Source organism: Zalophus californianus, chromosome 7 (assembly GCF_009762305.2).
Source record: "Zalophus californianus isolate mZalCal1 chromosome 7, mZalCal1.pri.v2, whole genome shotgun sequence".
Taxonomy (NCBI): Eukaryota; Metazoa; Chordata; class Mammalia; order Carnivora; family Otariidae; genus Zalophus; species Zalophus californianus.
The window spans coordinates 17,556,796-17,583,993 of NC_045601.1; the positions used below are offsets into that span (position 1 = coordinate 17,556,796).

A 27,198-nucleotide genomic window follows, 5' to 3' on the forward strand; every position below is an offset into this window, starting at 1 on the left:
ATCCTAAAATAGCAGGTATTTCCAATTTCTTTGACTTCTGTTCATACGTCCTATTTGTCAACTCTTTAATCACCCCTGTGGGTCTCCTTCTGACCCTCTGCAAATTTATCATATTCTTTCTATTTTTGTTTTTTGAGGAGAGGATGAAGATCCCAAGCAGGATGTAATTCTCTAGGAATAATAATGACATGGTTCTCATTTTTTTCTCAGGCATTCCTAAATAATTCATTCTGAGGATTTTCTTCTATATCTGCCCCACACTGCTACTTAACCAATTAACCCACAACATTAGCTATTTCTCCAACAGCTGTGAAAAGCATGTGGGTAAGAATTTTAGGTATACTTTCATCCAATTGCTGATGATATTCTGCCTAGAATATTACCGCATATAGTAAACAATAAACCTTATGACCAAAATTATTCTAGGGAATTAAGACAGCTTTCTAGGGCTAGAAACACTTTTTGAAAGTACGCCTTTTTTTAAAATTATGGTAAGACATACATAAGATTTTTTAACTGCACCATTCAGTGGTATTAAGTACATTCACTCTGTTGTGCAACCCTCACCACCATCCATCCCAGAACTTTCTCATCATCCCAAACCCAAGCTCTATATTCCCCTCCTCTGGGCCCCTGGCAATTTCCATTTTACTGAAAGTATATCTTTCGTTAGGGAAGGTCGCTGGTGGTGTGCAGTGAGGCGGACTCGGGGCAAGCCCAGATGATGATCCCAGTCTTCATCGGGCCCACAAAGCAGGTGGGCTTCTGTGTCCACCGAGCAGCAGAATCTCCCCTTGGGGAAAGAGGAGACTGAGGGAGAGAGCACCATTTTCCCAGGTCTGGCCCAGCAGTGTTTAAACAGCATAAAATCAAACTTCTGGGTGATGCTTAAGGAGGGAAAGAAAGTGTTCAACAACGGCTGATACCAATTTCTATCTTGATGCCCTCTTCAAAGTTAGAGACTTCTGTCACCACTACAAAAGATTTACAGGGCACGGGGGTTAAAGTGGAAGGCCTTGCTAATGAGAATGTCAAGTCAACATTTAGAAGGAAGATGTGGAAGCCCGACGGAATTCTGGAATCAGTAAGATGGGATTTGTTTTGTTAAACAGTGCCATCGGAGGGCAGCCTCCCTCTGCTGGCGCGGGTAATGAAGGCCTCGCGTTAAGGGAAGAGAGGAAAGTGTCCAAAACGCCTCCCCTCGCACATGGCACCCTGCCTGCTTCTCGGGTGATTGATTTATTTTTAAATGTTTTGCTTTTGCGAGTTCGTACTGGTGTTGGAGCCACCATGGGAGATAAATGAGGAAAAGCAGCAGAACGGAAGGAGGGTGAGCAAGTCATGAACGAGAAACGTAGCCTGCCGTGAAAGGAGGCCTCTGAGGCTATAGTTGGAAATTGCTGAGTGCACTGATCTGTCCTGTAATCCGCTTGGATTATTTTGACAGCACAGTGCTCCGACCCAGCCCTTCCCAGGTTCTTCCCTGCCAGCCGCCAGGTTGGGGTTGAGGGGGCCCCTAGGCTGGAAAGTCACTGCCTCCTCTCCACCCTCCCAAAAACACTTAGCAAACAAACAAAAAGTGGGGGTGATGGGAAGATAAATTGAATTGTCCATCACAGTCTTTGCAGTGTGTGGATCTGGGACGCCCTTAAAGAGATTTCGTTGATGCTGAGAGGCTGAACTTTTTCAAAAATTGTAATTCTCTTGGTTAGCTCTGGGAATGGACACAGGAAAGCAGAGTACACAAATATTAAAAATCCTCCTAAAACATCATAACAAAGAGTAGCATCTTTTAGGCCGTGGTCATTCTGACTCAATTCTCCAGGTAGTTTAGTTGGAAAACATTTGTCTGGCTCAAAGTTTTAAGCAGTTCAAAAGCCATGTGAAAAGAGCAGTTTCGTGGAAACACCCACAAATCCCAACCGGCCTGAAATTTCTGCTGGGTTTGGAGTTGCTTATCTCCCCTGGCAGGAAGCCTTCCCCGAAACAACGATGAAAATACCGGTTTGGTGTGATCACTCTTGCTTTCTATGGTTGAATTAATAAAACTGGATATGATGAAATGGTCCTTCTAGGTCTAAAATTAGGGAAAAGAAGGAACAGAGCAAGATGCCTAGATGATGAATAAATGAAGCAAGTCAGCTATCTAACCGCCAAGAGCTCACAGGATAGTATTTTGCATCAGTTAGAGTGTCTACATTTTGAGATAAGAATGCAGTACTTAATGGAAAAAAAGAAATAACGGGCAATTCGTCTTGGCACAATGCTGTTCGCTTCAGAAGTCCAGAACAGTTATGTGCACCAGCTGTAGGGAGGTGAGACTCTCATTCTTATATTCTGCTCACCAGCAAGTGTCTTGCTGTATGTTAAGAATGTAAGGAAGATTAGAAATCAAATATCAACAAAGACTATTAAGTTACAGTATCAAGTCTTCTCTTAATAACCTCATTATCTTGAACCAAGCCAACCATATATATGGCTGTCAGCAATGATCAGGGTAGGTTTCTTAAGAGTAGCTTAATTATCTCTTTGCCTTACAATTCAAAATATAGAACTCCATTCTAAAAGCATAGGAAAGCCCTCAACACGTTCCGATGTGGTGGTTTTTCTGTGAATTGTGTACTGGGAGCTTTCTTTACATACCCAGTTTGCCATTTACAACTAAGGCCTTTCCCTTAAAGCTGTTCCCTGGAAAAAGAAAAGCTGGTGTTTTAACTTCCTATGTTCAGTGGGTTGAACACAGTCTTGTAAAGTAGTAAGGCTGGATTTGTCATTCTATTCATGCTCGTGGAGGTCTCCTACCTGAAGCCCCAGCCTCGTGCCTGGGGTTGGCAGGAGAGGATGAGATTGCTCCCGAAGGTAGCATGAGCTTTTTAAAGGAGAGAGCTGCTCAGGCCAGTCTCTCCTTTTTCCCCTGCTTGAAACTCTCGACTGGCATCTTCTTTTGCTGTGCCTGCCCCTGAGCTCCTATCTACTGATTCCTTTCGATCCCTCTCTTTCTCTGGCTTTAGCTCATGTCGGTCCTTGTGCCACCAATGCCCTTCCCCTTTGTCTAAAGCTGGCCCGCCCCTCACATCCCAGCAGCAATGGTGACTGTTCTAGAAAGTCCTTCCACACTTCCTCCTCCAGGGAGGGAGGGTCCTGCCTCCCACCTCCCCTGGGGGAGACCCCGTGACCGTTTCTCCTAAAGTCGTCACACTTTGTTGCCATTCTTCTTTAATGGAAGGAGAGCATACACTTCCCCAAAAGCAAACTTTTTTTTTTAAAGATTTTATTTATTTACTTAAGACAGACAGAGAGAAAGAGAGAGAGAGCATACAAGCAGGGGGAGCAGCAGGCAGAGGGAGAAGCAAGCTCCCTGCTCAGCAGGGAGCCCGATGTGGGGCTCGATCTCAGGACCCTGGGATCATGACCTGAGCCGAAGGCAGACACTTAACCGACTAAGCCACCCAGGCGCCTCCAAGGAAAACATTTCTAGTTCATTGTGGAAGTCCCAGTCCTGGAGCAGCCTATAGGAGATAGAAGGTCCTCAATACAAAAATGCGTTTATTGAACAAAATGGAATGGAGGAAGGAGAAATCAGCATGAGCTGGGCCCTGCTCTCAAGGTCACGGGGACACTGCGAAGCTACCCAGGGACAGGCACTCAACTGTAGGCCCCGAAGGAGGCTTCTACAGAAATGCTCCTGAATGCCACAATGCCACTTTGCGATATTGCCCAGGTTGTCTTGAGGAAGCAGCAGAGAACTTCACAGACCTCTGCAAACTACAGAGGTCTACAAAAGTAACTTTGTAGAAACTACAAAGGTAATTTTTCCATAGGGCTAAGCAGTTGTCAGAGACATAGAAATGTGTATCGTTTCTAATATACAATCAAATAGACACACAACCTGGATAGAAAAAAAATCAAAAGTGATGCAGCATTTCCAGCTGAAAATTAATAGGAGAGTATGAGAAAAAAGAAGATTATTGGGATAGATCAGAGGAAAGACTACTTACAACAATCTCTTTCATAAGGAAAATAGGAATATATGTTTCAATTTTGCTATACTATAAATTGCTATAATTTATTCAGAATGATCTATGTTGGTACACATTTTTTTTTAAGTGTGCATAGTAGTCAATATATATCTGGACTTGTTTTATTTCAAATGAAATTATTTCCCCTTAAAAAATAAGGTCCGCACTGCATATATGCAATATCCTTCTCTGAAGGAAGCCGAAGGGCTTTCCTTCATTCATGTGTTTGGATCATCCCCACAAGGTAGGAGTGGGCAGGACCTGTCCCTGTTTTATAGATGGGAAAACAGAGACCTCCCATCCCTGCCCAGAGGTGAAATTGCTAGCCCAGAGCCATGGTCAGTGGGAAGGTCTCATACACAGAGGTCCTGGCAGTCAGGCCAACACTATTTTCTGCAGATGTGGTATCTTCCTTCTCAAAGGTACTTACCAATTTTTTTCATGATTAAATTGATCAAAATTAAATAATTCTCAGACATGTATTTAATAGTGGAGGCCATGATAAGGTATGGTTGCCATGCTGTGCTCAGCTCTGCAGACCCAATTAAGGTACTGGCTTTGGCTTGTCATTAGAGTTTTACACTGTCCTGAGTCGGTTATTAAAATTCATTGCATTGCAATTTGTTTTGGTTGTAAAAATTTGACCCATGAATCAAGAAGAGTTAAATCACGAGGTTAGAGGATGTCAGGGGTGACGCAGAAGGAAGCTCACAAAAAAAGCAAGGGCGAGAGGAGCTGTGCTTTGCTCTCTGCAAGTCGTAAAACACAATGCCTGAAATAGCTAACAAGACTTCGTTATCTAGTTATGTCTAATTATATGTTCTTGGCTGGCTGGAAGTGAGAGGCAGGGCGCATACCCCAGACGATCCAGCAACAAGTCATTCCACAAATGGGGTTGGAAACACACTCAGGCTACTGAGTCACTGAGGATCATCTGCAGGTGTCCTATATGCTTATTCACCATCCAAGGGAACTCTGGTTATCAGGTAGGTGGGGAAATTTCAGGGGGAACTTGCTTTTAAAGATAAGGCGGCACCTTCTCTTTGCTGCTCCATAACTTGCTCCGCTGAATCTCACTCTCTTTACACTTGATTTGCACAGGGCCTGGTGCACAGCAGGGAAGTCCTTTGAAGGCTAAAACCTCCTCCCAGCCCCTATGCTGTTAGGCATCCTGGGGCTGGGCAGCTGTGCCAACTCTGAGCAGCTCAGGTGTGAATTCAGGAGCAGGGAACACTCAGGCGGAGCCCTGTCTTTCCCTGAGCACCAGCCTCCCTGGGTGCCTGGACCTCGAGGGTTGGGGGGCTTTAGGCCAGCATTAGCTAGCAGGATCTCTGTTGCTCTCTTGCAGACTTGTGAGGTCCTGTTATCCCACGGGAACTGTAGCAGTAAGGGAAGTGCCTGTCAGATGGAGGATGAGGGAGACCCAGGGGTCCCAGACTGTTCAGCAGATCTGCCCCTGGACCCAGTGCTCTGTCGAGCCCATACCAACTGTGAGCAGACTCGGGCCAGCCTGAAGAGAGGAGAGTGGATAGTGACAAGGGGGCCTAGGCTAGAGGAGGAAAAGAATGCTCAGAACTGGAAGCTAGCAACTTAACATATCAAGAGTCTAAAACCCTAAATTTGAAGACTGCATTAGGATCAGAAGGCCCTGCAGTTGAAAAAAAAAGAGTTCTAAAATACCCCATCAGCATCAATTGTGCAAGAGTTAGAATAATCAAATGGAGTATGAAAAAGGTAGGCAGAGAGGCCAGTCCTAGCATTTTGGATCCTATAAAATACATGACTCCACAACTAAGTTATTCCCAGAGTCCCGTGTGGGTTCAAATTGTATAAACACGTGCAATGAAATACTTCTGTTAAAATACCCATCTCTTGCCTCTTAATTTGTTTCAATACCTACCCGATTTTTTCTTTAAAATGAAACTATCAGGTCAAATGGGTTTGCATTAAAATTATTTCAAGTTTTCAAAAGATTTAAGATTAGTACTCGAGAAAGAAATGAAGCTTCTGTCCAAATATTTCAAATTTGGATCCCTCCACAGCAAAAATAAATGGATTTAAAAAGTCTTTCCAGGGGCAATTACACTACCTTGAAAATGAAGGTAGATTTTAAAATAACTGTGCGTTAGAAGGAGTTTAAGTACTAAAAAGAAATGAAAGAACCGTTAAGCTGGAAAATATCTTACCTTGAGAAGTTGAGGAAATGAACATGTCGAGTGAATAAATAGGGCTGTTCGGCAGTACTTATATTTTTAATCAGTTCCATCTATTAAAAAAAGTACAAAATTAGCATATATAGGATCGAATTTACCAAACTATACTAAGCTAAAGGTTATGTTCCCTACTCCTTTATCCTCACTATTACCTCTTGGACCAGGGCCAAAACAGCTGTGTTTGGTGCAGCAACTACGAACTTTACGGTAGGCTTCTTGTTGAATAAAACTGTTATCCAAATTTATAGTCCTGTATTTAATTTAGTTGATTGCTACCATGAAAACAATGTGACAGGTTAAGTCATTTTAACTGGAGAATTCAGCATCTGGCTGTACTGAAATGCAAGTAAAAAAAAAAAAAAAAAAGTCTTTATTCCCCTCCTTTAAAAGTCAAATCAAGACAAGAGGTTAAACGTTATTTTACATTTCTATAATGATATTACTGAGATTCACAGAAATATTTGAAACTGGTTCTGCAGAATTTAACAGTGGGGGAAAAAAGGAGGTAACATCTCATGATTTTCCCCTTTGATTACAAAAATTTACAAAGCAAAATATTTTATAGGGAACACACAAATGCCCAAAACTTCTTGGGGTTCTGGTGGGTGGTCATCTGAAGTATTTATTTGCAGTTATCAGCAAGGCAAAGAGGAGTTTATATTTGTACAAACCAACGTTTATGGTCTTCTGGAACATGTCAAAATGTTTAGCAAAATCTGTTAGAAATTCCAAGCATTCTTACGACTCCCTGACTTCCTGAATTCCACTTTCCTTAGAGTTTCTAATTGGCCCCATCAATACTGACACACAGTGGAATTCTTTTAAGAGCACATTGAAAATGGCCACTTTGGATGGACATCAGAAGTACAGCATCTCTTAGGAACTAGAAAACTGGAAACAAAGGCAGTAGCCCGTCTGTTAACCACAGTGGCAGCAACAATGATAAAATCAGAGTCTGGAAATCCAGGACAGAAAACCCAGCTCTCCCTCATGCCCCACACAGGGCTGACAATACAGAAATGCTCAATAACTATTTGTTGGATGAAGGAACTCCAACTAGGACCTGCATCACAGATTGTTACATTAGGACCTCAGTGTCTAAAGCCTTTAATTAGATATTCATGCTCACAATGATTGTTTAAAGAAATGAAATTGAATTTTAAAAGTCACTGACTTGCGGCTCATAACCCTGTGCTTTGTTCATCAGTGGCAGGCAGGGGTAAATAATGGTCTGCCTGTCCCCCAGCCAGAGCATAAAAGGAAATTGAATCCTGCCTCTTTATCTGCTGTTGATCCTTTACGTAACTGCCCCCCCCCCCCCCGCAACCCCAAGTATGTCCTAGTTGCTTTTGGCAATAGAACTCCCTGCTTGGTCACACTGCAAATTTTGATTTCTGATGGATCTACCCACTAGAATTACAGATTTGGAAGCACAACCCAAGACATCTGAGGATGTCTGCTTAGAAACATAACTCTTCACTGTGTGTGTGTTTAATATAAAGACCACTTAATGCTTTAATCTCTAGGTTATTTTTATTCAACTATGTCTCTACACACATACGAGTAATATGAGAAAGCCCCCTGGTATTGTCCAGGAAGGCTGCAAGAACAGGTCAGAAGAAAAACCGTTTCTTTCACATTTTCGACATTATTTTACATTCTCTAAACACATGTCAATGTGTTAAATTGAATGGAAGAACAGTAGTGGTTGGATTTGGAGAACAGTGTCATCATAGTCATAAAGCTGTCTATTTCACAGGGAGAAATGGATTAGCAGTGACAGCGCGTAACCCTTTCTCGGCGTACCTTTAAACATAGAAGGAAAGTACTAATGCTCATGTTTATTGCATTAGTACAGTGAAGGCGGGGAGTATATCCATCTCTCATAGCATCCGTCGCTGCACACAAATAGTGAAGCCACTTACAAGGGACAGCTACCACAGGGTAGAGGCATTACGGTCAAGGTGTCCTTTGACTGTCTTCACAAATACTAAGACTTTCCCCAGGTCTAGGGCAGGCAGTGGTCTTCTGTGCCCATGCTGCCCTTCCCCAGAGTTCCCTCCTGCCTCCCTAAGCCCACCCCCCATATTGCCAGCAGCCTGCCTTTCCTCTTGCCTGAGTTTGATCCACATGGGTGGCATAATAAGTGATGATGGCGCTACCTAAAATCATCTCAGAGACCACCTGTCGTCTTCCTTGGCTCATGCAGGATTTCTGCTGGCCTTTATTATGTATTCCACTGCCTACCTTCATTCAGCATTTATTGAGCACTTACTAGGCCCTGGAGATCAAAACATAAATAAGGTGAGAGCGAAGGCACCGGAAGACCAGACAGTGGAGTGTGTCCCGATGGTGTCCCCAAATCCACGATGGCCCAAACCACACTCTTGGTCCTCGTCCATCTTTAGCCCTCATCCAGCGTACTCCATCTCTGGAGAGTGTGGTCCTGGTTAATGGCACTATCCATATTTTTACATTTGATCTGGGTTTTTCCTGACTTTTGTACTTAATCACTTGCTGAGTCATGTTGAGTCTACCTTTATTCTCACCCTCAACTGGTGTTCAAGATGTCCCGTGGCCAGCCAAACCAGACCTCTCTTTGTTTCTTCCTCACACTGTGTCCAAGCCTGACTGTGTCCAAGCTCAGGCCCAAGCTTCCTCTTAAATGGAATGTCCTTCCTCTTTTCTCTGTACGTCCAAACCCTAACCACCTTTACATCTAGCTAAAGTGCCTGCCTCTTTCAAACCAGGCTTCCTGGATCTCCTTTCATTCAACATCCATTGATTTCCAACTCTGTGTCAGGATGTGTTGCTTGGAGTCATGGTTATAGAGATAAAAGATTTGGCTCTTGCTCTCGGGAAGCTCAAGGTCTTGTGGGTGCGGTGGACTGGCAGGCAAGTCTCATTATGCAATAACCACCATGGGGTAGCATGCACAGAGTCACGTGAGGCATCCATCTCTGCCTGCAGATGGAGAGGTAGTGTTCCCCCAAGGAGGCATTCCTGAGTGGCCTGCAAGGACCTGCAGGAATTAGCAAGTGAAGAAAGGGACCTGCAGCATTGCAGACAGAGTGGACAGGAGATGCAAAGGACAAAACTCGAAATGACCTGGATATTAAAATTGCCAGGAGTTCTGTGTGCTGGAGGTCAGGTGTGGGATCTGCCCGCAGCAGGTATGACTAGAGAGGAAGGTCACTGAGGGCCCTGGAGGTCATGTGAGGAACTTAGACATTTATGCTCTGGGCAATCCACAGTCAGAAAGGGCTTTTTTTTTTTTTTTTCCCTTCCAGATCTGTGATCAGGGTGGAGAATGTGAAGAAGAAGGAGAAGAAGGGAAGGATTAGGGACAGTTTAGCTAGGAAGATGGAGCAATAATCCCCATAGGACATGATGAGGGCATGAACTAAAACAGTGCTTCCTGGCGTGGCCCCCAGACCGGCAACATCAGCAACAACTGGGGTAGCAACTTGTTAGAAATGCAAATTCTCAGATCTCACCCCAACCAATGGAAACAGAAGAAACTCTGGGGGTGGGGACCTATCAATCTGTATTTTAACAAGCCATCCAGGGGATTCTAAGGGACTGAGATGTGAGAACCACAGAAGGAAGTCACTGGAAGTGAAGACAGATGGGGAGGTTTAGCAGATGTTAACGAGAGAGGATTTTCTCAGCCCTGTGGCCAGGTGGCGGCAGAAGGGAAGGAGAGAGAGTGGTGGCGAGAGCTTCCCAGAGCCCCGGCGGTATCTGAACGCAGGCCAGTGCCCACTCATGGGGATGGGGAATGCTGGGCAGGAACTAGTCTGGCTGCAGAAGTGAGGCCATATAGGTTTGGTTTTGAACGTCTTTGGCTTGAAATCCTGTTGTCTTCTTTTATCTCCCACAGCGCTTCGAGAATCTTCTAGAATGTACACTTTTTACTTTACATCATAGTTGAGTTTGTGCACTAGCTTTGAACCACATTTTAAGCTCCTTGAGGGTTGAGGCTGGGCTCTAATTATTTCTCCAGAAAGCCTAGCACAGAACACATACCTCATAATTGCTTATGGTGTGAAGACACCCCATTCAGAGACTTTTTTGGAGTCAAGAAATGTTCACTGAAGACAGAATCCTCTCTCGGGTGATGAAGTTAGCCTTTTTGGGACAGACCTGTCCATTCATCACCCTGGTGTGACAACATCGGAGATGTAGCAACACTAAATGATCATTTCCTGAGTGGTTTCTGGACTACACACTGGACCCAGAAGCTCTTTCTTCATACGCTGTCATTCATCCTCAAATGACTCCACAGGTTAAGTATTATTATCTACACTTTATAGATTAAGAAACTGAGGCACAGAAAGGCTACAGAGATTGCTTAGGGCCTCACTGGTAGAAAAGGGTGGAGTCAGGATTCAAACCCAAGTTGGTTTGACTCCAGAAATCCTGCTCTCTTTTGCTGAGCTGTAATCTGTTCACCATTCCCGGTGCTTTTTGATCTATACATAACCTCTTAAAATGGGAGGAAGAGGTTGGTTAGCAAAATAACTCCAGAGACTAAAGAGGGTTTATGGGGATATAAATTCTCTACCTTTCATGTGATGTGCTGAAAAACTGAGAGATAGTTACAGCAGGTGGAAAAGCATTAAAAAATAATAAATTATGAAAGCATTAAAATATCAGAGAGAATATATATTTTTTTAAAGTTCTAGGTGGGAAAACAGTATATTTTAACAAGAACAGGAATGAGTTTCAAATACTGGGAGAAAAAAGTGCTACGGAATGGAATGTATCTAAAGGAAGAAGTTAAACTGCAGTGCAGCTGAGAATGAAAGTGAATTGAGGTTTAAAAAAAAAAGGTAAGAATCAAACAGAATTTATAATGCAAAGGATCTGTGAAGAAGGGATTTTTCATCTTTTGTTTTCCATCTCACTGGCTGGGATGGTAGAGCAGAAAACCTTCACCTGCAGTTCTACAAGCCCAGCTAGTTAGTGAAAGACTTCGCTCCCAAGGTCTTTAAGAAAATGCTTGTCAGTAGTAATTGACAGAGTCCTGACCCCGCTCTGGTCTGAATTCTCAAGTCCCTTGTGAGCAACTAGAGGCCCTATAATCTTGCAAAACATCTTAACGAAAGAAAAGACATGTTTTTAACACATCAAAGCCAAATAAGGAGTAGCTCAGAGGAGAACTCTGTGGCCCTTTAACCTCAGAGCCTGGGAAGATGGCTCCAGGCTCGAGTTACCTTTCCCTCTTCCTTCTGCCTGGGGGGAAGCCTTTCTAGTGCTAGACAGGATGGTCTTCCTACAGCTCAGGGCAACACGTGCCTGCAATGAAGACTAAGTCCACCAGGGGGAGCAATGACACGAACAAGGCAAAGAGGCTGGGTCTGAAGAGTAGGGAAAATCAATCTCCGGGCTACAATTGGAAGGAGAGGAGAACACATTTTAATTTTGGGGGCCTTGTTCCTTCTTCGTCGTTTTACCTTTTTTTTTCTACCAAGTTTCCATTTTGCGGACTCAGCTTTTGTCTACAGGAATCCAAGATAAGACCTTATTTGCCGAGTTGGGTAAACTCATCCCTCCTGTGACCTGGCGATAGATTCTCTGCTAATCTTGGTGGTTTGATTCCGAGGTCTGGCTGGAGCAGCTCTGATTGATGCCTGTGGACACTGTTGCTACTACTATAAAGTCAGGAAACTCAGAGGGTCGTTCTGCAGAGACTTTTCCAGACGGGTCTCAAGCAAGGGAAACATTCCCGGGATAAATGTGCAGGTTTCCAAGGAGACACCACTCAATTCTTCAGAGGAAACATGATGTCTTCAGAGGTTTGAGAGACTCTCAAGTGAAAAAGGAATTTTTCTTGCTTAGTGGAGGGTTCACTTTAATAAAATAACAACTTTCTAATATTAGGGCCTTTCATGCAATGATTCTTCACTAGAATGGTGCATGAAGACCTCTTTAGGAATTTCCCCCCCCCCAAAGATACAAATACCAGGGCTCTACCCTTAAGAGTCTAACTCAGTATTTTGTAGTAGGACCAGGAAACATGTGTCATGAAAAAGTTCCCAAGAAGATTTTGATGCCTGTCATGATTAAGAACGACTTACTTCATGGCTTCCCATGGCCCACTGAATAAAGATCCACCTCCTCAGCCTAGCACTCAGAGCTCTCCAGGATTTGACCCCAGTTCCCTTTCAAGTCTCATTCTCCCCTATTCTTCTTGAACACTTGCTCCTTCCCACAAAATGGGGTGGTAATATCTTCCTAATAATGCTGACTAAAGGAGTAGAAGCAAGGTGCACAAACATCTAGTGTGCTGTCTGGGGCTCAACATACAGCGTTATTAGTAAGTCCTCAATAAATATTCACCAAAATGAATGAAGACACAATAGTGAGACCAGCTCCAGAAAGAAGCAAGTGAACCTTTGTTAGTAAACAGAGGCCAGATGCCCCTGCCATAGGGAAACCTGGGAGGAGCCCTGATGGCCTCTAGACCATCTCTAAATCCAACATGATCTCTGCAGGTGCGTTTTCCATTTTGGAGTTGCAATGCGATGTTGTCACAGTCAGGCAAGGCCAAGGGAAGTTTCAAACACGGTGAAGCAATTCTGTTTTTGACCAAGAGGCAAAAGCAGGCTAGAGCGCACGGGCACAGGGGCTCAGTCTCTTCCCTTTGAATACTTTTCAAGGTTTGGATAATCTGAATAGCTGTTGATGAGAGTCAAAGCAGATGTGAAGTTTATAGTGAAAAAGTAGCCTTTCCTGGCATAATGGGCAGAAATGACAGAAGACGCTGGTGCAGCACTTTCCAAGCTGGGAGTGAGAGTTCTGTGGGATGCACGTGACAGCCACAAGCTCTCAGCCTCCCCTGGCCAACGAAGATTGGGAAACTCTAGGGGAAAGCCGGTTCAATAGATTGCTAATTTGGTTTTTACCTGAAAGAATTCTCAGTCTTTAAAATGTGAGCAATTGATATAAATCTCCCAGAAAGGGAGCTAAGGGTAGCATTCCCTAAATTTATTTAACCATGGTATTTTCTTTAAAAAAAATTTTTTTTTCCAGGGTCTCAGGGGATTAAGATTTTTGGGAACATACTTAAGGAAATGCTGATATGATAGTTTTGACAGGATTCCTAACCCTCTATGACATTTCATTAAAAAAAATATGAAGTTTTCTCGACTCCACCCCAGAATCTCTAGGAGAAGGGCCATTGCAACTATATGTTTCAAAAGGCCCTGGTGGAGATTCTGCCCTGCAGCCAGAAGAATGGCTTTGGATTCAAGAAGACCTAGGTTCAAGTCCAAGCAGCACAGACATTCTATTAGATTTCATTTGGAAAGTGACTTAATCTGGTTGTCTTAATTTTCCCATCCACAAAATAAAGAATTATACCCACTCACTGGTATGATTTTCAGTCCAAAAGAATGAAATGAAGTAATGAAGTAAAATAATAGCATGTGGTAGGCGTCGTTTCCAATTTGCAATTCTCAGTAGCTCTGACACAAATAAAAATAGTAAAATTATTTGCTTTCTTGATCTCTTTGACACCTATGCTAACAATTTCTGCCCCTTTCCCACAAGAATGAAATCATTTTGAATCCTTTATATCCATGATGTGCCTGTGGTGCACTTTGACTTTCACTGTACTCAGAGTGATGATCTGAAAGAGTGTCAGACCATTAACAAAGATGGTTACGAGTCTTTTGACGATCACACTCATGTCTTCTGGAAAATAGTTCCCTATCTTTCAAATTGCATATAATCTCCATTTTCTGATTTTCTAAGAGATCATCTAAACCAGCCCAAGAAACTGAAATCTGGTTTCAGCGTATAAATGAGATAATGTCATCATGGGCTTAATCCTATGCCCCGAAAAGGTCCAGCATTTGGCCAGCAGCAGGTGTCCACGCTCTTCTGTTGAGGTAGAGTTTTAAAAATATAAACTTCCGTGGTCTTTCTGTTTCTTTAAGGGCAGATGTGATGGGATTTTTATTGGCATTGTAACATTTGGTGTCTTTGTGCTCCCTTTCCTTTATAATAATCCCTTCAGTGTCTTATTCCATTAAATAGGCTTAGTTAAACTAGTACTCTGCGTGCGCGTTTGTGCGTGTGTGTGTGCGTGTGTGTGTGCGTGTGTGTGCGTGTGTGTGTGTGTGTGTGTAATGACAGCTATCCTCCAGGGAGAAACGTATGCACAAAATTGACTCTGGCCCAGAGAAGTGCCTTTGTGTATGAGTGGAATGGTATAGATAATTCCAGTCTTATGAGTGGATATTATTCCAAAGTTCATTTGTTAAATCAGTAGTTGGGAACTTGGAGCACATTTTCTCATAAAAGAAATGTTCTACATGGTGGAGAGAGACCGGGCCAGCCCACAAGGGCCTGTTTAACTCATGCTGCACCTGAAGTGGGATTGTTATTAGCTATGGGGAACAGTGTTTCCATGGGAACATGTTGTCAGAGCTCCCCAGCTTAAAGGTTGAGAACCACTGACTGTAAAATGTTAACTCATCTCCGAAATCTCATCTTCCTTTTTCCTTTAATAAATTACCAAGCAGAGGAGCTATTCTTACTGCAAATTATTTCTTGAATATATTAGGTTAAAGTAATATTTTTTTCTCTGCTTGTTTTATGCACTCTGTAACTTGAGCACAAGGGATGCATATAAACAGGGGAAAGAGTTCCTTCAAGCATTCTTGAGCTTCTTGAAACTTGGGTTCTTGTCACTTCTTGGCTCTCTCTGCATGTCGTACCAGTCAGCTACCCACAGAGAGGCAGCTGTCACTCGCTACATTTGTTATCACAGCCAAATTGTTTGTTTTTTCCTACCTTATCATTCCCTGCAGTTTTTAAGCCTTGCCTTGTAATTTAATAGGAATCTGGAATCATGAAGTAATGCAATATATTCTAGGTCACACTGACCACAGGAATCAGAAGTGTTTCAACTACACCATACACAGATTATGCTAGAAGTTGTATAAATATATCACAGAATCACAGGGCTGGAAAGAACCTTAAAAGATTGTCTAGTCTGTTCCCTGGCTTCCAGACAAGCCAATCATTCCAAACAGATGAGAGCTAACCTCTCTTTTAGAGGAGGAGGAAGACTTTGTTTTAACCCTTTCTGGATTTAACAATGTATATACCATTAGTAAATCATTGTTATTTTTAAATCTAACATGCTTCTCTTGACAGTTACAACTCTATTTTACTTTCTCATGTTTGCTTCTCATAGGAAACAAAGTAGGTGCAAAGCCCCAGTTCAAACACCATATTTTGTCCTTTCTCTTCTAGGGCATTCCCGAACATCGCGGTGTCTCGTACTGTGGTTCATCCTGTTCTCTGGGTTGTTTGTACCCTTTCGGCAGTGGGCACTAAAATCAACCTGCAGTGTCTTATGAAACATCTGAGAAGTGGGCATAGTTTCCATGCATAGGAATATTTAAATATAATCTGATACACAGACCCAAAGACCTAGACTCCAAGGAAAACCAAATTTAATAATTGTAATAAAATTGCAATAACACAGGCTAATTATTTATAGTCACTTTCTTTCAGGCAGTGTCAAGGGCATAATTGGCCTGATAGGATGAGCTTTTCGGTCAGCTAAGGAAATGAAAGAGAACCTAGTCCTATTCAAGTTATTTATAAAATGTGATATCCTTAAATGTCACCAAGTGTAATTTTTCTTTTCTTTTTTTTTTAAAGATTTTATTTATTTATTTAATTGCCAGAGAGAGAGACAGCAAGAGAGGGAACACAAGCAGGGGGAGTGGGAAAGGGAGAAGCAGACTTCCCGTGGAGCAGGGAGCCCGATGTGGGGCTTGATCCCAGGACCCTGGGATCATGACCCAAGCCGAAGGCAGTCGCCTAACCAACTCAGCCACCCAGGCGCCCCAACAAGTGTAATTTTTCTATTGAGAGCCTACTACACAACCTATAAGGGCTGATCTCAAAATATTTTTTGTTGATTGGAAATGACTATTCAAACTTGATACTCAGAGAGCATTTAATGGAAGTTGTCAAAGGAAGGGGCTTTTTGATCTCTACACTGGAAGACACTGAACATTCTGGCTTTTCGGTGAGTATGACTAGTTATCTTACTGTCTTAAAAGAGTCTTACTATCCCCCAAGATAAAAGAGAAAGACAGGCTATCATAAATTAATAATGAGCTTCCTTCTGTTTGGGAGGTTTTGAATGCCTCAAAGGTGAGGATTGTGTCAGAAAGAAGTGGACATGGGTAAAAATTTCCCTCACTATGGTTTCAATCTGATAGTAAACCCTGTGCCTTGTTTATTCCCCAAATTTCTGTACTCATTGGGTGGTGTGATGGTTAATTTTATGTGTCAGCTAGATTAAATAATATTTCTGGGTGTGTCTGTGAGTGTGTTTCCAGATGAGATTAGCATTTGAATCAGTGGAATTAGTAAAGCAGACCACCCTACCCAGTGTGGGTGGGCATCGTCCAATCCCTTGAAGTCCTGCATAGAAACATATGCAGAGGAAGAAGGAATTCCCCACTTTTTTCCTGCCTCACTGATTAAGCTGGGATATCACATCTTATCTTCTCCTCCCCTTGCATTGGGATTTACATCATTGACTCCCCTGGTTCTCACACCTTCATATTTGGACTGACTGAATTACACCAGTGGCTTTCTTGGGTCTCCAGCTGGTCGATGGCAGACTGTGGGACTTACTGGCCTCCATTATTGCATGAGCCAATTCCTCATAATAACTCCCTTTTTATCTATCTATCTATCTATCTATCTATCTATCTATCTATCATCTATCTATTGATATAGATATCTCCATCCTACTGGTTCTGTTGTCTGAAGAACTCTGACTTATGCTGGTGGCTATCCATTCTAAGTATCTAAGGGGACAAAAGCAACTTGTTAAGACCAAGCTAATAAACCTGACCCTATAAAATGACCGTGAGAGCCCTGAGTCTAACTTTTGTACATGAGCAAAGGACCTCAATGGAGACTGTTGACCCTGCTTTTGTAGACACTTACAGAGTAAAATCTGTCTCACAGCTTTCTGGCAGACGACAGCACCCCGAACCCACTGCCAGCATGTTCACTGGTATGGCTCGGCCACACTGAGGCAGAATTCTTCCTGGGAAATGGGGTAATTCAAGACCCCCTGAGCTCACCCCTAGCAAGAAGCTCATGCTCCTATCAGCCAATCAGATTCCTGGCCCAAAGAGAACTTTCTCTTTATTATAACCACAAAGACTTAGGGCAATTGTGGGGAAAAAAAGCAGAAAAAGAAATATTAAAATAGTTTTCTTATTTTCATTGTCAGGACGTCAGCCTTATTTGTAGCTCAGTGGTGTAATTATTTGAGAATCATGCATCGTCAATTTTAGCTAAATAGACAATGAGGAGTGTACCCTATCCTTCATCCATCTTGATAAACGTTCTCTTCAGGGAAACTTCCTGTCTAAAGACTTCCTTCAGAACCTTTAACTTAAATTTCCTTCCATACTCTGGCAAAAATACAGTATGACATTGCAACTCTGGCATTCATTTGTTAGGTGTTTGATGGATGTCTCGTAAGACACCCACTAATTACACAAATGAATTGACACAAAAGTACAATCTAACCATGGGCAAAGACAACTTACTTGTTCATTTTTAGTAAGCCTGGTTTTGTTGTGAATGTCTGACGTGACCAAATTGAATCCGTGCTTTTCCGACAAGATTCTCAGAAGCAAGACCACAGTACGACTCCCACACTTGCCTACTCTGTTGTACACCACCTGGCTGGGGAAAGGTAGCACCTGGGAAAGAACGAGAGAGCAAATGTGAGACTTTGGGTTAGAGTAACTGGGATTCTTCCCTCAACTTCAGAACAACAAATGTCTAATCAGTCTAAATGAGAAGGGTCCATGACAAGTCAATGGGAGAACGAAAGAAATGAACTCATGTTTTACCTTCATAATTTAACTTGAGAGAAATCCTGGACTTGTTCTCTCTCTCTCTCTGCACTGATACTTAAAACTGGTAAAATTTCAGGTCAACCATGAGCCTAATTATGAAGCTTCTTTTGTTTCTTCTTAGGAACAAAATATATAAATATGTGCTTTGATGACAATATGCTTTTGCAAGTTATATTATGCTTTATTAGAGCTCAGTTTGTAGAGTGATCATGGACAAAATATAGTAACTAAAAATTGAGACATAAATAAAAACTCACAATAAGACTCACCCTTTCAAAGTGTACAATTCAGTGGTTTTAATGTACTCACAAAGTTGTGCAACCATCACCTCTATCTAATTGCAGAACATTTTCATTACCCCTGAAAGAAACTCCATACCCATTAGCACTCACTTTTCATTACCCTCACTACGTTGGTCCCATGAAACCACTTATCTACTTTCTGTCTCTATGGTTTTCACCTATAGCATTCCGGACATCTCTTATAAATAATATCATATAATATGTGACCTTTTGTGTCTGGCTTCTTTCAGTTAGCATAATGTGTTCAAGATTCATCCATATTGTAGTATGAATCTGTACTTCACTATTTCATATGGCCGAATAATATCACATTGTATGGATATACCATATTTTGTTTATGCATTCATGAGCTGATGGACATTTGGATTGTTTCCCATTTTTGGCTACTCTGAATAATGCTGCAATGAACATCTGTGTGTAAGTTTTTGTGTGGACATTTGTTTTTGAATCACCTTGTATATATCCTAGGAGTGGAATTGCTGGATCATATGGTAATTCTGTTTAATTTTTTGAAGAACTGCCAAACTGCTTTCAATGCAGCTGCACCATTTTATATTTCCACCAGCAATTCATGAGAGTTCCAATTTCTCCACATCCTTGCCAACACTTGTTATTGCCCATTTTTTTTAATAGCCATCCTAATGGATGTGAAGTGGTATCTCATTGTTTTGATTTGCATTTCCCTGATGACTAATGACGTTGAGCATATTTCATGTACTTATTGGACATTTGTATATTTTTTTTGGAGAAATGTCTGTTCAAATCTTTTGCCCATTTTAAAACTGGGTTATTTGTCTCTTTATTATTGAGTTTTAAAAGTGCTATATTTATTCTGGACTTGTGAATATATGATCTGCAAATATTTTTTCCCATTCTATGCATTTTCTTTTCATTTTCTTGACTGTGTCCTTTGAAGTACAAAAGTGTTTAATTTTGATGAAGTTTAACTTATCTAATTTTTCTTCAGTGTGTTATGTTTTTGGTATTACATCTAAGAAACCATTGCCTAACCCATGAATGTTTTCTCCTAAGAGTTTTATAGTTTTAGTTTTAGTGGAAACATTTAGGTCTGATTCATTTTGAGTTAATTTTGTGTATGATGTGAGCTAGTGATCTAACTTCATTCTTTTGCATGTGAATAACCATTTGTCTTAGCACCATTTATTGAAGACTATTCTTAGTCCATTTAATTGTGTGGCACCCTGTTGAAAATCCACTAACCATAAATGTATGAGTTTATTTCTCTCAATTCTACCCTACTGAGCTATGTGTTTATTCTTATGCCAGTACCACAGAGTCTTGATTACTTGTGCTTTGTTGTAAGTTTTGAAATTGAAAAGGGTGAATTTTTCCAAACTTTGTTCCTTTTCAAGATTGTTTTGGCTATTCTGGATTCCTTGCATCCCATATGAATTTTAGAACCAGACTGTCAATTTCTGTAAAAAAAAAAGACAGTTGAAATTTTGATAGGGATTGTGCTGAAACTGTAGATCAGTCTGGGGACTAGTGCTATCTTAATAATGTTAAGTTTTCTAATCCATGAACATGGGATGTCTTTCCACTTATTTAGTTCTCATTTCATTTGTTTCACAATCTTTTGTAGTTTTCAGTATACAAGCCTCACTCCTTTTACTCTTTCCGATGCTATTTAAATGGAATTGTTCTCTTAATTTCATTTTTGGATTGATAGTTCACTGAAAGAACCATTTTATTTTTGTATATCAATCCTATGTTCTTCAGTCTTGCTGAACTCACTTATTAGCTCTTAATAGCTTTTTTGTGTGGATTCTTTAGGAATTTCTATATACAAGATCATGTCATCTGCAGAGATAGTTTTACTTCTTCCTTCCCAATATGGATGCCCTTTCTCTCTTTTTCTTTTCTAATTGTCCAGTTTATAATGATTTTGATAGACTAAGAAGCCATTATGAAAAGCATCTGATTAAATATTTATATCCCCAATAAAGAAAATATTTCCATCTCGAATGCTCAGCATTTAGTAACAATTGACAAAAGATCCTCAAGAGTCCTTCATTCAGAACATACCCTATAACAGAAGGCCTTAAAAAGGCCCAAAGCTACAGCACAATATAAGCATAAATATACCCCTAACTTGCCTACTGTATGCAATATGAATTTTGCCTTTGTAATTACAGGTTTACTTATTTTTCTGAAATATTTTATACGCAGAGTAGGACATCATAAATTTGGAACTTAAAGGCTACTTGCCATTCGAGTCAAACATAATATCTGTATCACTCACTTAGCAACTATATCATGTACCATTTTGATATAATTTTCCAGTATACATATATTTTTTAATGAGCAATACCTTGATTTTTTTTTAGGACCAGTCAGTATCTTCTATTGTGTATCCTCATACTGCCTAGAACATGCCATATACCTATATATAGGGCCTCAACAAACATTGATTGGTTGGCTGCAATGAGGGATTTAATGTGGTGTTTAACAGCAATTAACACAATGATTCTGCTAAAATATGAGACCAGGAGAATCTTCAAATACAGCTGATCTTTCTAACCAAATGCTAATAAAAGGCATAAAAAGGGTAAAAAGATAATCATTATAATAGGTCATTTTACTTCTGGTCTTATCAGTGAGTACCCAAAAAGTGTGATCACTGGCAACAGCTGCAGAAGTTCAGATATTCAGATAAATCATATATGGTCTTCCTCATGAGGTTATGATCCAGGGAGGTTGAAATAGAATAGGATATTAACAGTGTTTATAAGTTGGACTTTCCATAATAACCAGGCTGGGGGATAGACTATAATTGTGACAAAGCTGCCAATATAAACACAAATTTTCATTTCTTTGAAGAAATAAACTGCTTAAGAGTTGGGATGAATGCATTTTTCCTTGTCTTCTAACACAGCATAGTACAGCAAGGGAGAATTGTTTGTTACATCTGAATTGCTGACCAAGAAGAGGTTAGTTACCACATATGCAAGTGTTTTATTCCAAGAGTACAGGTGTATCTTAGAAGATTTGAATGAAGAACTGAGGCACTTAGTTACAAACCTTCAGTGAAAACACTTAATGTCTCCTGAAATTTTTTAGTAATTAGCACAATAGCAGGCTTTTCATCTATTTCCTTTTGCTAATAACTAAAGATATTATCTATCTTTCAGTGGTTAGTTAGTTCAAAAGAAATGTTCATGGGGTGCCAGTTAGTTAAGCATTTGCCTTCAGCTCAGGTCATGATCTCAGGGTCCTGGGATTGAGCCCTGCATCAGGCTCCCTGCTCAGCGGGGAGTCTGCTTCTCCCTCTCCCTCTAACCCTCCCCCTGCTCAGCTAGCTCTCTCTCTCAAATGAATAAATTCAAAAAATCTTAAAGAAGTGTTCATTCCAATTCTTTCATTAGTCTTGCGGGAGGCTACCAAATAACAGTATTTGTTATTTAAGAAGAACACTTTTGTCATGACAAGAAAAAAATGTTTTAACTATGTATGGTGACACAGATTTAACTACACTTACTGCGGTGATCATTTTGCAATGTATACAGATATCAAATCATTATTCTGTATACCTGAAACTAATATAATATTATATGTCAATCAGACCTTGGTTTAAAAAAAAAAAAAGAACACTTACATAAAACCAAAAATCCCTGCATTATTCCCGCAACTGTATCTACAATAACATTTGAAAAGAAAAAAGAGCTTAACATCCCCACTGTGACTCTATTTTTATCATTTCATTAAACACCAATACACAGCTACAGGGTATGAAAATTGAGCTAGAAAATGTGTTTTTGGATAAAGCTGGAATCAGTCTGGTGATTGTTAAAGACACAACATATACCATCACAAACAAACCTTTCTCAAAGTTAGGATGGGGCTTTTAAATCATTTTCTAAAAGTACCTATGTAATTCTCTGGAAACTGGCAAACTTAGGCAGCCTAAATCAATGTGTTGATGTTGGATAAGGTGTTAAAATTAGCAACAGCAACAAGTTGATTCATCTCCGCTTTGGTAGAGCTATAGATCAGCTGCTGAAGGCCTGCTTTAAAATCATTGTCGGTTTTTATTTGAAGTGTTCTTTCTGGAAAAGAGGGGGGGGAAAGGAACTGATTTTTATGAAAGGCTGACCTTCACCCTGTCCTAGGCTCTGTGCCATGTAAGTTTTTAATCCTTGTTACCAATACTGAGTTGAACAGGGTGTCCTGCTTCTAGCTGTGCCTTTCTCTAGGAGGTTAAATTATCAAATAATTTAAGCATCATTAATTGCACCTAAGTGACTCCCCCATGTGGCCCCCTCTTCTCCATAGATGACAGACTCACAGAACAACAGAGTTTGAGGTCTAAAGCAATTTAGAATAACCCACCCACTTCAATCCCCTCCCCACCCCAGCACTACTACTCTCTATCACCCTCACTCCCAGCCCAATTGTGTTTGGCTTGGCTAGAGTTTTCTCTTATGTTGTGTTTTCATCCTCTTGAGTACCCCGTGAGGGAGATATCATGACTATTTTTAGGTGAACAAACCAAAGCTCAGAGAGATCATTTGGCATTTTCAAGGTCGAAAAGTGGCACATAACAACTAAAACACAGCTCACAGCTCTCCTGACCCCTAAGACGATACTCTGATATATTATAACATCAAATGGTGAAAATAATTTTTAGTGTGACTTCTGTGAGAGAGACTATTTCCTCTTTTATGTCTTGAACGTGTCCAACTCCATTAAATGTTATTTTGTCAACAGTCAATGATCACAACCGGTAAAATTGGCCATTACTCATTCATTACCCAAGTCTCTGGAATGCTCAGGTGGAACAGAAAGGAGTCAGGCAGGCTCTTTCTCCTTCCAGAGGACGCATTTTAGAAGCTAACGTAATCCCAGAATGTCAAAGCAGCTAATGGGTGAAGGAGAGCGCAAAAAAAAAAAAAAAAAAAAAAAAAAAAAATGTAGTTTCCCCTTCACTCTTTCCCCCAGTCTACCGTAGGCAATCACAGAGCTTTGGATACCGTGAACCACTTCCACCAGGAAAGGGAAAACCAGGAAGCAATAAGTCATAGTAAAACATACATGAAATCCTAAATACACTTGAAATGTCTATCAAGACAAGCAAATGCCTTCAAATGATAAGCTTAATGACTTTTAAATGCCTCTTAAGGTCAACCTCAACATCCCTGTGCTTTTTTCAACAGATTTTTGACAACTGTCAGGAGAAAACTATATCCCAACTGTAATTGCATACAAAGTTTGAACACTTACTCTTTCTTTGGATGCCCTATAAAGAAGTACACGCTAAAAGTCCTCAACCCCCCCCACTCCCCAAATGATTCTTCATTCTTGGCAACTATGGTTATATGAATGTTATGTCTGTGGTTTCTATTTTATGGCCAATTTGTAAAAGTGAAGGGAGCTCCAAAATAGTTCACTCTATGAATTATATATTTTTATGTTGCCTGCCTTGTAAGTTCTGCAAATGCCACAAATCCCCAGGGGCTGACAGGCTTGTGTGGAACATGCCAAATAAACAGAAGTCTTTCCAAAATCCTGAGCACAACAGTAACTACCACCAGATGACATCCACAATTTCAATCGCTTGTCCCTGGTTTGCAGTGGGAAGGCAGATAAAGAAGACTTTCTAGGTAAAAAGCAAGCTTGGTCTGGACCAAGACTTTTACTGCCTATGATTACAGGACTCTCTGGGGAGTGGTTTTTTTGGAAGAATTAACATCAATCCTGCTTTTTAAGTCTTTGCAAAATGACATTTAATATGGTATGTTATAAGCTGTGATTCCCAAATGGCCGTATATTTGAATTACCTGTGGAACTTTAAAACTAGAGATTTCTGGGCCCCACTCTAAGACTAACTGAAACAGTCTAGGATGAGGGTCAGAAATCCGGCTCTAAAATGCTCCCAGGAACCTCTGCTACCACTAAGGGGCCAAGGTGGGGGAGAGGGTTGCCTGCGTGAATGCTGGAGGGGAGCTGGGTGAAAGCATGTCTTGTCTTCCTTGGGTCTCCCTGGAGTGCCGATGGCCTCCAACCCAGAGTTAAAAGTCATAATTAGCCTGGCAAATACTCTCCCACTACAGTAATGCCTATTCACCGGGATGGTTAGAGAGCAGGTGTGCTGGTTAACTGAATGCGTAGGTTAACTGAAATGTATACTAAACATCTTCAAAGCATTAGACCTAATTTGGTACTAATATTATGTTGAAGGTGAAATGGCTTTCTTTGAGGAACAAAACTTCACCTTGTGATCTTACAGCCCCTCTCTCCCATGGTTACTCATACCAATGTGGGGACACTGCTGCTCCTCACTGTCCTGAGGATTTTGAGCAGCAGTTCAAAGCCATTTGGTGAGTCCTCATTTTAAAGTTTCCTAGGACACTGTGGTGCTAGGAGTCAGCCATGTCACACCTTCCTCATCCATAAAAGTGGAGGGTTGGGTTGGAAGCCAATAAATGATCCTCTCTTCTTAAACTGCGATTCATTTTAACCTAGAATGCTATTAAGATATAACCTGGAAATGCCTTAAAAACCAAAACTAGATTTTAATATTTTTCCTTGTCAAATATATTCATAAAAGAAATAGGGGAAAAAAACATTTCTAGTAATTTGTGCTGATAACGTGGATTCTAGCTCCAGGGTGTACGCAGTTCTCTTTTGGAAGCTTTGACATATCTGTCCATGTCCCACTCTTGTTTGGGCTGGTCATGTAATAAATCTTCTTTTATGTTCTTCTTATGCTTCTCTTCCTTTCCACAGTTTTAATCACTTCCAGCTCTCCGTTTATTTTAAGACCATCAACACCACAGCCTACATGGGGCTTCAACCTTCCAGCCCTGCTTTCCAGAACTTGGTAGCCCTTGTTGCTGACTTCTGCCCTTCAAGCCACGCTAGGTCCCCTGACAAATGCATCTCCATTTGATAAGCACCATCAACTCTCCAGACCCTGGGCTAATTTCCCCCATTCTAGAGGAAGAAACACATAGGACTCATTTAAGAACTTGGGGTGCCTGGGTGGCACAGTTGGTTAAGCATCAACTCTTGATTTCGGCTCAGGTCCTGATCTTAGGGTCCTGGAACAGAGCCCCATGGTGGGCTCCCTGCTCAGCAGGGAGTCTGCCTGAGGATCCTCTCTATGTCTACCCTCCCCCCCCACTATCTCTCAAATAAATAAATAAATAAATAAATAAATAAATCTTAAAAATAAAAACCCTCTAGTTCCCTCATTGCCAAACCTCTTGAATAGAAAGTTCTTTCTAAGAGGCGGAGCAAGATGGCGGAGGAGGAGGAGACCTGGATTTCGTCTGGTCTCAGGAATTCAGCTGAATAGGGATCAAACCATTCTGAACACCTACGAACTCAACAGGAGACCGAAGAAAAGAATAGCAACAACTCTCTGAACAGAAAAGTGACCACTTTCTAGAAGGTAGGCTGTGCGGAGAAGTGAATCCGAGGCGGTATTCGGGAGGAGAGACGGCAGGGGAGGGGGGCCTCCGCCGGCCGCTTCTGGCAAGTGCTAGAGCCGCGGAGCACAAAATCGGACCTTTTAGAGTCGGCTCCGCTGAGGGACGTCGCTCCAGTGGCTAAGCGGGGGGTGGAACCCTCCCGGGACAGTGTGGTCTCAGGACCCTCGGGGTCACAGAAGGACCGGGGGTGCCTGAGTGCGGCAGAGCTCCCAGGTATCGGAGCGGGGAAGCCGGCTGCAGAGACGGAGCCAAGGCGCGGGCTCTCAGCTTGGGGTGGCCATAAACTGTGATCCGCGGCCCAGTGGGGCCATTGCTCCTCCAGCAGGGACCCAACAAGCGGCAGAGCCGGGGAGACTCCCCTTCCTCCCCCGGGAGGAGCGGCACAGGAGCGCACTGCAGGGATCTGCTGGGTTTGGAGACTCCACACAGGGCTGGGTGCCAGAGATAGAAACGCTTGGTGACAGGCCGGGTGAGCACGTAGTGTGGCCGGAGACCGGGGACACGGGAGTGACTGCTTTTCTCTGGGGGTGCACTGAGGGGCGGGGCCCCAAGTTCTCGGCTCCTCCGGGTGGAGATTGGGAGGCCACCATTTTCACCCTGGTCCTCTAAAGCTGTACGGAGAGCTTGCAGAGAACAAAAGCTCCCGAGAGCAAACCCCAGCATCTTGCTTAGCCCGGACCGACAAGGGTGGGGCAATTCCGCCTCCGACAAAGACATTTGGGAACCACGGCAACAGGCCCCTCCCCAGAAGATCAGCACGAACAGCCAGCAAGCCAAGACCAAGTTTACCAATCAAGGAGAAGGGGAGAACTCCAGCGCTAGGGGAATACTGCACATAGAATTCATGGCTTTTTTTTTACCATGATTCATTAGTTTTTCAAAGTTAATTTTTTAACTGTTTTTTAAATTTTTCTTTTTCCCTTTTTCAACCAACATCTTATCAATCCCTTTTTTTAAAAAAACGTTTTTTATTTTTCATTTTTAGAGTCATATTTTATCCCTTCATAGTAGTTACCCTTATTTTTGGCATATATATATAAGTTGTTCTCTCTTTAAAATTTTGAGATACAGTTTCTTCTAACAGATCAAAATATACCCTAAATCACTAGTGTATGGCTTTGTTCTAGTCTCCTGCCTAATCACATTCTCTCCCTTTTTTTCTTTTTTTTTTTAAATCTTCTTCTTTCTTTTTTCAAACAACTTCTTATCTTATCAATTCCTCTTATAAAATCTTTTATAATTTTCATCTTTACAGTCATCTTCCATCCCTTCATTGTATCAACCCTTAT

The 27,198-nt window shown here is 41.6% G+C and overlaps 1 protein-coding gene and 1 long non-coding RNA gene across 5 annotated transcripts in view; one reads left to right on the forward strand and one right to left on the reverse strand.

Moving 5' to 3' along the window:
• Nucleotides 1-27,198, reverse strand: part of UST (uronyl 2-sulfotransferase) — a 301,179-nt gene that overhangs the window by 104,062 nt on the left and 169,919 nt on the right. For all 4 annotated transcript variants that reach the window (XM_027602808.2, XM_027602805.2, XM_027602806.2 and 1 more), the window contains exons 3-4: nucleotides 17,839-17,994; nucleotides 6,206-6,285 (exon numbers count right to left, since the gene is read on the reverse strand). In XM_027602808.2, coding sequence (XP_027458609.1) covers nucleotides 6,206-6,285; nucleotides 17,839-17,994 — 236 coding nt within the window. The remainder of the gene's footprint in view (nucleotides 1-6,205; nucleotides 6,286-17,838; nucleotides 17,995-27,198) is intronic.
• Nucleotides 4,873-15,899, forward strand: LOC113927142. Its single transcript, XR_003521511.1, has 4 exons — nucleotides 4,873-5,005; nucleotides 10,116-10,520; nucleotides 13,994-14,130; nucleotides 15,503-15,899. It is a non-coding gene; the product is annotated as an uncharacterized LOC113927142 (long non-coding RNA).